Source organism: Tauraco erythrolophus, chromosome 30 (assembly GCF_009769465.1).
Source record: "Tauraco erythrolophus isolate bTauEry1 chromosome 30, bTauEry1.pri, whole genome shotgun sequence".
Taxonomy (NCBI): domain Eukaryota; kingdom Metazoa; phylum Chordata; class Aves; order Musophagiformes; family Musophagidae; genus Tauraco; species Tauraco erythrolophus.
In genome coordinates this window covers 256,598-268,729 of record NC_141494.1, presented here as the reverse complement: position 1 = coordinate 268,729, position 12,132 = coordinate 256,598, and the positions used below count along the sequence as shown (strand labels likewise).

Here is a 12,132-nt window from a genome sequence, read left to right as displayed (position 1 = left end):
CCCTGGAGATGCCCCAGGGTCTCGAAGCCTTGCTCATTGTCTTGCATTCTGAAATCCCCCTTTCCTATACTTTTGTCCTGGCCTCCACGCTCTCCGCAGCCTTCTGCCCCATTCTAACAGGTCAGCCAGGCACTAACCACCAGGAGAGTTTGGAAAGACGGTAGTCAGCGCCAGTGTCCCAGCAAAAAATGCCAGCAGAGGTATGTTGTCCTAGACCTTCCCAGGCTCCACATCTCCCAGGGGTTTCCCTCTGTTCCAGTCCATTCCCCTCTTCAGGAGCAGCAGGAAAACCACACCATCCAACCCTTGTGTCAAAACCGGCACAGTTTATCACCTCAAACAGGAGGGACAAGGTTTGGAGGTCAATTTACAAGCTGCCCATACGGTAGGGGAAGATTAACCAAGCTCGCTGTTTGCTTCTTCAGGATGTGGCTGGAGTGCTGGATTGGAGCCCCCACAGCTCTGCACATCCGTGTTCACTGCCTGATGATCCCGACCTTCGGGGAGTCCATTAGGAGCAGCTGCCATTTGGTTTGGAAGACGTTCTGAAGCAGAGCTCTGCTGGCAGATCTACACTCACGGAGTCAGCCCCGATTCCGATTTGTCGGCCCCACCTGAAGTGCTGCGGGGGCTGGCACCAAGGGATCACTGCCAGCGGGTGGATGACGGGATCCCAACTATCCCAGCAGCAGTGGACATGGAACAGAGGAAAAAGGGGATGATTTTTTGAAGCTGGCAGACTGACACATGCGCTCACCAGAAACCTTCTGGGGGGTGAGGAAAAAGAAGACAACTGAAAAATGTGAAATTGCATGGCTGTAAGAAAGGGAGGTGATGGTGGGAGGTCACCTCGCCGGCACTTCTGTGTTCGGTGCCGATACAGACCAACGGAGGAACCCTTCTTTCTCAGTCTGATCACTGGAGTAAGACACGGCTTCCACAGCAGAAGCTAAACCGTGTTGATTCAACTTGTGGACAAAGTTTCTGCTGAAAAAAGTCACTTTATGTCCTTCTCTAACAAATACATTTGAGAACAGAGAAAGGGATCTGGGCTCTGCCTTCCATTTCTACACCTTGACGTCAGATGTGCAGTCTCCGGGAGAGAAACCGCTATCATGAGCACGCAAAGCCAGTTGAGTTCCTCCCAAAAATCCACCAAACTCCTCTGAAAAAAACCAAGCTGGTATTATGGACAAAGGAGCTGTATCCTAATAGAAGTGTCTCCCACATTTTCCTATTCTTTCTGTATCTAAGATCTCCTTTTTAATGACTTGCATTTTAAGTGACTACTGATGAGTGCCAGTTCTGTATTTGCCTACACAAGTATTGAGGGGGAATCCAAAACTCCTCTTCCTTGTACCTTGTTCCAAAAGCTCCAGATCCCATCTCCTTCCCAGAGGCACATGACCTCAGGCCCAGTGTACACAGCTTGAGAGCTCAGAAGTTTGTTCTCCTTGCCACCACACAAAATCAGAAAAAAAACAAACTCAGAAGAATCAGCTTGTTCCTTTTCCTCGATGACACATCTACAAAACATGCGATGCCTCCGTTCCACCCTAAAGAGGTGACGCTGATCTTTCAGGTTGGACGTGGACAGGCAGTGGATCACACAGCCAGTCAAAGGCAGGATTATTTCACTCCAAGAGGCAGAGAGAAGAGGGGACCTAAATGCAAACAGCCAGTTAAGCCGTGCTGCACCGGGACTGTCTCCAGGGATTGAGTGAGGATGACACTGCGCTCGCTGCTTCGCTTTGGTAGCACGTGTCTGACTGAGGCACGTGGAGAGCTCAAAGCTGAAGTCCAACATTCTTTCAGGAATGGGATTATCCACCTGATGCCAATGAACACCTGAACAACGACTATCTGAACAAATAAGAGAGCTGTTAACGTTCCTTCTGAAACCAGAGACAGGACTCTTCCAGCGCCCTCAACACTGGATTCCAAAGTTCACAATGCTTTGAAGCATTTTCAGCGAACAGCCCTCAGGAGAGAATAAATCAGAAGATAATTATTCTGGGTGTCACCTATCCCACCTATTTGAAACGGCCAACTTGAAGGACTCCGAACATTCCTCTCCACAGGCATAAAGGCAGTGCAGGCAACTACACACGTGTGCACCTCCAGAGTCTCCTGGCCTAAGGGTGGGCGAGACAGCTCCTGCCACAGACACACTGGCTTGTAGAATACTCTTTGTAAGAGGAGACTAATCCGTTCAAAGAGACATGGTTTGAGAAGATAAACGGGATTTGCAGCCTAAAGAAGGAGACCAAATCTGTTTTCCCATATATGATGAGAAGGGGTGGTTGGCAGAGGGCACAACACAACAGCTCAGGTGCTACAGGGCACTGCACTCCCAAAGCTCCTGGACACCCTGCATGGCTGAGCCATCAGGCTTCAGGAGCCAGGCACTGGGAACACGACAGCCACCACCCCAGATCACTCCATCACCCCACTGAGCAGGGACAACCCAAACACCACAGGGCTACTGGAATCACACCGGCTACACGCGGTGCCCTCCAGCATGTCACTGCAGAACGCGTTTCCACGCGCAGGCTGCGGGGTTTGCCGGAGGGAACAGCACCCGAGCACAACGGCGCCTCTTCTCCCTCCGGCACCTCCTGCCGTTTCCCACCGCCGCGTCGGCCGCCCCTTCCCCTCCAGACGAGCCGTTTGCCGTCGGAGCAGCCGTCACAGCGGAGGGGGCAGAAAGGTCTGGCCAGAGGCACGGCAGTGGGGTCACCCCTCCCAGTGCAGCCCACAGCTACAACCGGACAGACCCATCCAAACCCCACATCCTCAGGTTGTGATTTCAGACTCCGTGTGACGAGCGGTGACTTCAGGCGGCCGCTGCCGGGCTCTGCCGTGCGCAGCCACAGGGAGATGGACGGTGAGTCACGGCTGTGGCAGCGCCGTTTTCTGCCGGATCAGCTCCTGCAGCCGACTCCTCCCGCGGCCGCACCATCGCTCCGTCTGACGCACGCGGAGCCGCAGCTCCGCGCAGCTGGGGAGGGCGGACGAGCAGGACCTGCTTCTTCTCCTCTGCTGTGCCTCTGCCCCGCGACAGGCAGCAGCAGCTCTCCTCCAAAGTCCCTGCCAGCTCTGCAAGTCCGACTCCACGTGTACAACAAACGGAATCAAGACTGGTTGACTTGCCTCCACTGATGGAGAAGGAAATGCAATCCAGGAACACGTACGCTGAGCCGTTTACCGAAACATTTGAGGTTCCACCCCAAGGACTCGTTTCCACCTCTCTGTGAGTTTCTCGTCAGTCTCTATTCATCCCACTGTGAATGGGAAGGCAGAATATGTATCACTGGTTTGTTCACCAGTTACAGAAGACACTATTTTTATCTATGGTAAAATATCCTAATCAGTCCCCTTTTCCGCCCTCTGCAATATCGATGATTCCTCTGCAAAATACTTCGAGAAAAAGCCAGAAAGTTCCATTTGCATCCTCATCTCCCCGGTGACATCACTTAAAGAAAAAAAAAAAGGTGACATCCACCCTCAGTGCAAGTCCCCCATACTCAGCCCAACTTCCTAACGCTGAAATGAGCAAATGTTAGAAAAAAACACAGTGAAAAGCACTCAGGAGCGTTGGGAGATGTCAGTATCAACCTGCTGCAGCCTGCAGACGAGAGGGGAGGAGAACAAAGTGTGGGTCTTCTGCTGCTAGGAGGTGAACACAGACTGGAATTATTTCTTGGAGGGGAGGGAAAATTGAAAGTTCATCTGAAAAGCAGACCCAGGGCAGAATGGACCACTCACAACGGCTGCACCATCAACAGGATTTTTCAGGACATCAGTTTCTCATCCCGTATCTACAGCCTCATTTTACCTTGATGCATCGATGAGTACTGCAGCCTAAAGATGCCCTCTGCTACTCATGAAACACCATCCTCCCTCCGAGCTTGTGCCCAGAAAAAAAGGAGCTATTGGAAGCTGTGAAGGACTTGATGGGTGCTGGCCTCAGGGAGAAGCACATCTTCCAAATAACCACTAGAAGGAACAGAAGCAGCATCCAACTTGAGCCACCCCGATTCACCATCTCCCCAGGTAAGGCACATCAGCCACCACAGATGCACCACGTTCCTCAGGGTAACTCATGCACGAGGGTGAGGAAAGGCCCACGCCCCCGAAACACGGAAATCAGGACCCAGAGACCCGGGAACAGGCCTTGGAGGGGGTGAAAGAGTTGGCTCGTACCAGCAGAAATACGTCCACATCCATCCGGCTCGGGCAGAGTGCGGCCTGACAGTGGGAAGAGGAGCTGGGTCAACTCTGCTGCGTTGCCTGTTGATCTTCACGGCCCAGATGCAGCTCCACGCGCGGGCCGAGTCCTCGCCTTGCTGTGCGGCCACCTGCCATCAGAGAGGGTGGTCAGTCGGCGGCGTGAGGGACAGCAGACTCTGATCAACCCATAAACACGGCCCTCAGCTGAGGGATTTCTTCCCCGCGTTGACGCGGATGGTGCCCGGCCCCATCACGAGGAGGGGTTCCAGCTCAGCTCAGCTGCCTGCAGCCGCCTGGAGCGGGCGCTGGCACGGGGATGCCGGCCGGCCAGGCTCTCCCTCCAGCACCTCCAGCGAGACACGCGCTTCGCAGGGTCCGAAGGGAGATGCCGTAAGGCTCGTTCCAAAGCCACCGCAACAGCAGGGACGTCCCCTTGGAAGACCCTCAAACAAGGCAGCTCTGGGGGATCAGCACAGGGTGTCACACCCAAGCCATCGCGACGCTGAACGGCAGCACCCCAGGGTGCACAAGAGCCGTCGCCATCGTTTGCCCATGAGAAGTGCGAAGGCCACAAATGAAGGTGTGTTCTTCCAAGGTAAATACATAAAAGGCAAAAACTTAGAAGGATCCTCTTTATATCCTCATTTTTGCAACCTCCAAACTAATTATGGCTTTGGCTGCAAATTGTACACACCCTTGTGAAGATGCTCCAGGCTAATGGGATTAATGGGAAGACGCGTGGGTGTGCAGCAGGGTTCTGGAGGCCAGTGGGTGCTGTTCTGCGTAGCAAACGGGGTTTTACACTGTGGGAGTGGGATTTGCCATCCTACACAGCACACGACAAGCAGCAGAACGACCAACAACTCCAACAGCTACATCCTGCTTTTGTGGAAAACTTCGAGAGAAAGAGGACAGTCTATCAAGAATTTCTCAGGGACTTTTTTGACAATTTGGCCAACATCACATCAAGTGGATGCAGAGCACTCCGGGTGAAACCCCTGACTTGACTCTGCCTCAACTGCGTTAAGACCACGCTGTCCATGTGAACTGATCAAGCTGAAACCAACATTCTCCCCAGTAGCCAGCCAGGCACTCAACAAACACCAGGGATTGCACTGGAGTGTCTACGAAATGCGTTCCTTCAACCACCCACGTATCCTAAAGTCAAACTAGACCCAAACGTTGGGCTGGGTGATGACAACACTGCACTACTCTGACAAGGTGTGTTTGTTTGGGGCAGAAAAAGAACAGCAGGTTGCCTAGTTTCCCTAAAAAACACGTGCCTGCAAGAATGCACAAAAAAAAAGAACAAGCAAAGACAATTTCAACCAGAAATTCCAGGAAGACCAACAAGCACTCTTGCACAATCAGTGTCTTGTCTCAGGGATTTTCAAACCCCTTATCTTATCACTAACCACATCTGGCATTTGGTTTCACCTGAAATAAACCTAGAAGGTTTCAGCAAAATGAGACACGTGCAGATCCAGCTGATGCGATGAACAACTTTATTTGTGTTTAAAGCAGAAAACAAGAGCAAACCAGTGTCAGGAAACAGGCACCACTTTTCAAAATGAAGCATTTCATGCTCCTTCAGCTGCGGCACATACCGACCCCAGCACGGGACGGCGCAGCCACGAGGGCTCTTGTGCCAGCAGAAGACAATCCAGGAACGACCCAGGTGGAGAACAGTGACTCAGACGAACTGGGCACTTCACCCTCTGCCAAAGGCACCGTTGCGTCCTGCACATCTCCCTGCCTGAGCAATCCTGGGCTCTGCTCCGTGAGTCGTGCCCAGGGATTGCCGTGCGCTGAAAACACCGCTGAAAAGGTGCCGTGTGTCCATGCCCACTGGTCTGCCCCGACCAAACCCTCGCAACAAGGCAGAGCTTCCGTAGCTCACGTTAGCAGAAATCCAGACGCCAGCAATGGACGGGGACCCCAGACCCAGTTACCCTACGCTCTTTTTGATGGCTGCACTACAGGAGAGAGAGAAGGAGGGAGTCTTCCGCCGGGCGCCTAGGGCAGGATCTCGGAGGTGGAATCCCCAGAATCGAAGCGGATGTCACGGGCCAGGGAAGGCCCATTGGGTTCCTTTCCAAAATCCACCAGGAAGTTCTTGTTCACGGTCAGGCCTCCTTGCTCAGTGTCCACATCAATCTGCAGCAGGACAGAGCCTTCCCTGCCGGGGAACAAGAGTGCAGATGTCACAGACAAGCAAACCCCGGTCCCCTTCAGGAGATCCTGCCCTTCATCCCCTGTTCCATACCGAGGAAGAGGCTTTCTCCTTAACATCTTGTCTGCTACAGGCAGAAGGGAGCAGAGGCCAAGTTTCAGTCGTGGCACACACCACTGCTCCCACCTTTTTCCTGAATTCTCAGTGGACATGAGTAAACGGCCGGGCAGGATGTGACAGGCAGGCTGGAGCTTGCCTTTGTGCTGGAGGTCATCGTCTGCTTTGCTAAATCAAAACGTCTCTGGTGGATACACTGGGAGATGCTGTGGCAGAGACGTGGCCTGGCTCTCAGAGATCCACAAGTGGATCCATTCCACCTTCCAGACTGAAACACTCGTCCTCTCCAGGCAAAACCCTGGCACTGCAGCTCCACACAGGCAGCAGCTGCCCCTTGCCCAGCCAGAGATGGTCGTGACACAACTGCACGTGAAATGCAGCATGAGGAATCTGCGGGGATGATGTGAGGAACATCTGTCCCCTGCAACCACAAACGTGCCCCCACATGAGATGCCTTGCTCATTTCTAGCAGACCAAAGAGGCCTCTTTCTTCCAGATGTTTCTTACCTGACCAAGTCTGGGTAGAACTGCCTGTCCCAGGCGCTGTAGAAGGAGTTGGTGACGTACAGCCTCTTGCCATCCACGCTGAGCTGCAGTTTACTCGGGCCGCCGTACACTCGCTTGCACTGAAGGCACAACAGACAGACTGATGTACTGGCGTCTGTCCTGCGGCAGCCAAGCACGAGCAGAGCCGGGGAGCAGGGCAGGGGAGCAGAGCAGAGCAGGGCAGAGCAGAGGAGCGGAGCAGAGCAGCTGCCTCCCCTCCCAAGGCAGGCAGGACCCCAGGTGCTGCAGACCCACGGGCACCGCAGTGGAGACCCACCCCAGAAACCCCGGGCAGAGAATTAGCAGAGCAGAGCCAAAGGCCAAAGGACACCAGAGGGCAAAGGGGACACAGGACTCACCTTGACCACCAAGGGCTCCGGCTGGCACTTCAGCTCTTCGTCTCTACACACGGCCACGGGCCCACCTCTGAGGATGCTGCCTCCCACAAACACCTGCAAGCGAGAGACACCTTGTCTTGGCCTCCACCCACCACCAGATCCTGCTAAGGAGCCCGTGAGCACAAGCCCTTCTGCGCCTGCCTCACCTGTCCCACCAGCCTGGGCTTGCAGGTTTTGGAGAGCTCATACTGGCGGATGTCTCCGTGCAGCCAGTTGCTCAGATACAGGTACTTGTCATCCTTTGAGATGACGATTTCAACGGTGAAGGCTACGGCACAGAAACACAGAGCTCCAGAGGAGGCAGCAGCAACAGAAAGCGTGCCTTGCCTCGAGCCCCAGCCCGCACCTCCCCTTGACTGTCGTGCCCCCAGCACAGGAGACTTGCCCGAGTGCGCAGGCACCAGCTGGGGCTGCCAGGCTGCACAGCACAATGCCCCGGGAGGAAAAAGGAACCACCACCTCGGGGCACACCAACCTGGCATCTTGGGCAGAATCCATCCCGTCACTTCCTTGGCCGGGATCCGAATCACCTCTTCTACTGCCCAGTTGTCTCCCTGCACAAGAAACACCCGCACCGCACCGTGAGCTCCCGGCTGCTCCTCGGCACTCACCCTTGGGCAGCCCGGCACAGCTGCCGGAGCAAGGCTGCCGCGGCGCCCAGCTGCTCCCAGCAGACACAGTTAGCACAGCACCCCGACACCAACTGAAGCTGGGCTCAAATTCATCCCCAGGTGTTCACGGCCGGGCTGCCCTGGCTGCTGGCACAACACTTGCCTCGCGCTTGTAGAAGCGGTAGATGATGCCACTCAGGGCACAGCTGACGTATCCCTCGGCAGCGTCGGGGTTGTGCAGGAATTTAACGCTCAAGGGCAGAGAGTCCTCCCCCAGGTCAAAGCACTGGGTGAGGGTGCGGCAGGACAAGTTCCACACGTTCAGGCGGCGCCCGAAGACCCCTGAGCAAAAGCAAAACCGAGTCAGAAGAGAGGGGGCTGCCCACGCAGACTAAGCCCTCCCACACGCCCCCCAGACGGGGACAGCCACGAGCCGGAAGCAGCGGGAACCTGCAGTGACTTAGGGAGCAGCAGGAGAAGACGGGACCAGCCGGTCTCCAGGACAGCGGCGGCACGTCCTGCAGCAGTGCCGGGGCTGTCGGAGAGGGACCTGCCTGTCCCTCTCTCCGAGCACATCCACACCGTCCCGTCACCTGGGTGAGTTCTGGCTCAGCACTCGCGTTCGTGCTGCCTCACCTTTCTTCAGGTCGTCGGGATTAAATCCGTATCCTGCCCGTTTTGGGACTACTCCGGCAGAGCTGATCAGCACGTTCTGGCGTGGGTGGTACCAGAAGTCATATCCGGTGGGGGGGACCTCACACTCGTTTTCCCAGTTCCCCTTCAGCTCAAAGGTCTCTCCATCCAGCACAACAAATCCACCTGTGATACAAAAAGGGGATGCACGAGAAATCACACACTCCTCTTCCAAACCAGTGAGTTTGTTCCTGGAGTTATTACGGTGCAAAGTACCTTTTCCATTGCCAGCTGCATCTCCCATGTTGGCAATCAATATGTCACCATTAGGCAGGCTGTGAACCACACCGAGGTATCCCTTGTTGCACTTCCAGAAGACATCCACTGGCTCAATCGTCTGGAAAGAGATGACACACGTTTAGGTCTCTACTGCTCAGCTCGTTCCACACTCCCTGGCAGAGCCCTTGGCCATCGGAGACTTCTGGAAACCTCTGACGCCTGCAGGAGCTGTCTTTCCAAGAACACACACTTGCCAGGGCCTGCTCCTTCTTGGAGAGGAGCACAGAAGCCTCTGCGCTCCCGTCTACAAAGAGAACTCCTAACAGCTTGTCTGCCCACCTCACTATCAGCATGGGGGCAGGTGTGGTGTGCTGTGTCACCTCCAGGCATTAGACTCTCCCTGAATGCAACAGGCACACAGAAAGGAACGCAGCGATGATTGGAGCCTTCCTTGGTCAGAACGGGGAGAGCTGAGAGGGAAGTGTGACCCAGCTCTCCAAAACCAGGGGGGAAGAGCAGATGGAGAGAGAACCCTTCTTCCCCATGTTTTACTCAAGACGCACCACTTCCCAACTCCTTCCCAGAAACTTGTCTTTGGATCACCTCAGGCATACCTTATAGAGCTTGGGAGCCCGGCACTGTGAACCCACATCCACCACGTAAATGCGGGAAGAAATCAAACCAGGAAGAATCAGCTTGTTCCTTCTCGTTGTGACATTGTCAAAGCAGGTCCTGCCAGCGCTCCAACCCGAGGAATGCAGCTCATCTTTGAGGTTGGGCACGGGCAGGCGGTGGATCACCTAGGCAGCCAAGGTAGAGTTAGGGTTCACATGGGGAGGCAGGGAGAAACGGGGAGCCTCGGGCTGGCGGATTCTGTCTCTGCAGCCTCCATTTGCCTGCAGCTGGGACTGCCTCTAGACTCGGGGAGCACTGCTCCTTGCACTGGCACTGCTCTTTGTTAGCGCACCATGTGCAGCTGAGAAATGTGGAGATTCTTTCAAGAATTCCTCACTCCCTGACATTAAAATTCAATAAAATCACATATATATGAAGAAATTATGACTATCATCCTCACAAAACTGGTGCATTGCTCTGCAAACTCCTCTTAAGATTGGAGCTCAAAGGTGGTTAAAACTTTCAAAAGCCCATATTGGCTTTAAAGTGTGTCTTCTTCTAAGCTCTTGCAGCAATGGACTAATTGGGTCATACACACACCCTCGACGCAGAAAACCCGTCCTTGCAGCCTGCAGAGCAGGTCAGTGCCCATTTCCCACCGAGGACGGCAGCAGACAGTGGGTGCAGCGCACAACAGGACGTCTCTGAACGTGCAGCACAACAGCAAGAGGCTGGACTCTGCAGAAGGGCTGGATGCCCTCAACCACCTGGGTCATGAGAGACCAATCTCCACGCTGAGCAGCCGCTGACAGGGGATTCAGAGCACGTGCCCAAAAGCTCACTAACAGCACCGAGATGCTCTGGAAGTGAGTTGGGAAGTGAGTCAGAGCACGCTTGTTCCCGGAAAGAGAGATGGAGATGATTCAACTAGAGCCAAGCATACAGGGAAAAGAGAGCAGGAAGGTGAGATTCCAAGCAGGCACATCCCTATCTCATGCACAGCACCAATGGAGAAGCAAGAAGTTGACCTGCCACAACAAAACTCACAAGGGGTTTCCCAGACACATCTTGGCAGGACATGAAGAGGCAGGGGCAGGAGTCAAGCCAGGGAGAATGAGACAGAAAGAGGCAGAAAGACAGAAAGCACAAGATGCAAACAGACAGCCTGCATGTCAGAGAGCCTGATTTTCCCCAGCAAAAAAGAGTAAATATCCTGAATCTGGGGGCACTACGGAGCACAGAGCCAGCAGTTAGTCACCAGCCCAGTAAAAACCAGCTGAGACACAGGTACCTGGCTGTAATACGGAGATCTGGGGTTGAGATCGATGGTGGCCAGGAAGTCAGGTTGGTCGATGCCTGTTCCCCTGTAGGTACAGGCCACGTAGGCAACCTCCTCTCTAGGAGCTGGGTTTACAGAAAGCTCGTGTTAAACGTGCCATGAACCAGCCAGAAAGGGAAAGAAAAGCTTCAACAGGCTCTCAGATAGGATGGAATTCATTTTTCTGGATGCCGCCCTCTTCCTACAGGCAGTTGAACAAGATGATGGTTGTACATCCCTTCCAGCAGGAACTGTTCTGTTCTATTCTGTTCTATTCTATTCTATTCTATTCTATTCTATTCTATTCTATTCTATTCCATTCCATTCCATTCCATTCCATTCCATTCCACTCCTCCTTGCTCACTGAACTCTGGTTCCACCACTGACCCAGAGGTCAGGGAGGGACTCTACATGCACAGTTAATTAATGGTGGTCTCCACTAACCTGAGCTCCTTCCCAAACACCTCCCATTCCAAAACATTCAAGAGGACTTGCCTTTCACAGCATCCGGGCAGGTGGGGTACTCGTAGCACTGAACTCTGCATCTGTCTGCTTTGAGAAGAAGAGAAGAATTACATGAGAAACGTCCACACTCTTCAAAGGTGCCTGTGCAGAAGACTCTGTCCTACTCAATGGACCTTCTCCCACCCCAGCTGTCAGCAGAGACACGTTGTGGCACTAAAATATCTCAGATCCAGGACAGGAATCCTCCCTAAAGTACCACTGAGGATATCACAGATCAAACCACTTCGCAATTCTTCTGCACCCTCTGACCCCCTCCCCATCAGCAGTGAAGGAGAAAGAGCTTCCACCGAGAACCATGTCAGTACCGAAGGTCTGGCCTGGAAAACAACTCTCGTTCCTCATCTCCCTGGAGATTCCCCAGCAGAAGGGGACAATCCCCTCACCACAGATGCTACAGACACATGGAAGGAGCTTTTCAAGGCTAAAAGAAGCCCCAGGAAGCAGATGGGTAGTGAGATAAAAGAAACCTTTGGTACCAGTGGGACAAATCGCCAACCTTCAGTCCCACCTCCCTCCTTCCTGCAGCGCAGCAGAGGGACAATCCTACCAGTGCCCAGGGGGCACTCGGTTTCAAGGTGGGATGTCTGCAGCCTCCGGGCAGCGGCTGGAGCCCGATCCAGGACGGGGCTCCAAGGCTCGGAGCTGCTGTGGCTGCGGGGAGGCTGCAGAGTATCTCTTACCCAT

At 54.1% G+C, this 12,132-nt stretch overlaps 1 protein-coding gene across 1 annotated transcript; it reads right to left on the bottom strand.

Annotated features, from left to right (window-relative positions):
• Positions 1 to 6,249: 6,249 nt before the first annotated feature.
• LOC104373058 (methanethiol oxidase-like) lies at positions 6,250 to 12,132 on the bottom strand. The gene is made up of 12 exons (XM_086628253.1): positions 12,129 to 12,132; positions 11,419 to 11,475; positions 10,897 to 11,009; positions 9,605 to 9,790; positions 8,988 to 9,108; positions 8,715 to 8,897; positions 8,238 to 8,420; positions 7,943 to 8,017; positions 7,614 to 7,735; positions 7,429 to 7,521; positions 7,031 to 7,149; positions 6,250 to 6,412 (listed from the first exon to the last, which is right to left on the bottom strand). The coding sequence occupies exons 1-12, from the start codon at positions 12,130 to 12,132 to the stop codon at positions 6,250 to 6,252; spliced, it is 1,419 nt and encodes a 472-aa protein (XP_086484379.1).

Bases quoted from the DNA above. Each gene is read 5' to 3' on its own strand.
- LOC104373058 (XM_086628253.1), bottom strand. The intron at 8,018-8,237 runs GTGTTGTGCCAG...TTGTGCAGGGAG, and splicing joins CTTCTACAAGCGCGAGGCAA to ACAACTGGGCAGTAGAAGAG. The intron at 7,150-7,428 runs GTGAGTCCTGTG...TTGTGCCTTCAG, and splicing joins CGGAGCCCTTGGTGGTCAAG to TGCAAGCGAGTGTACGGCGG.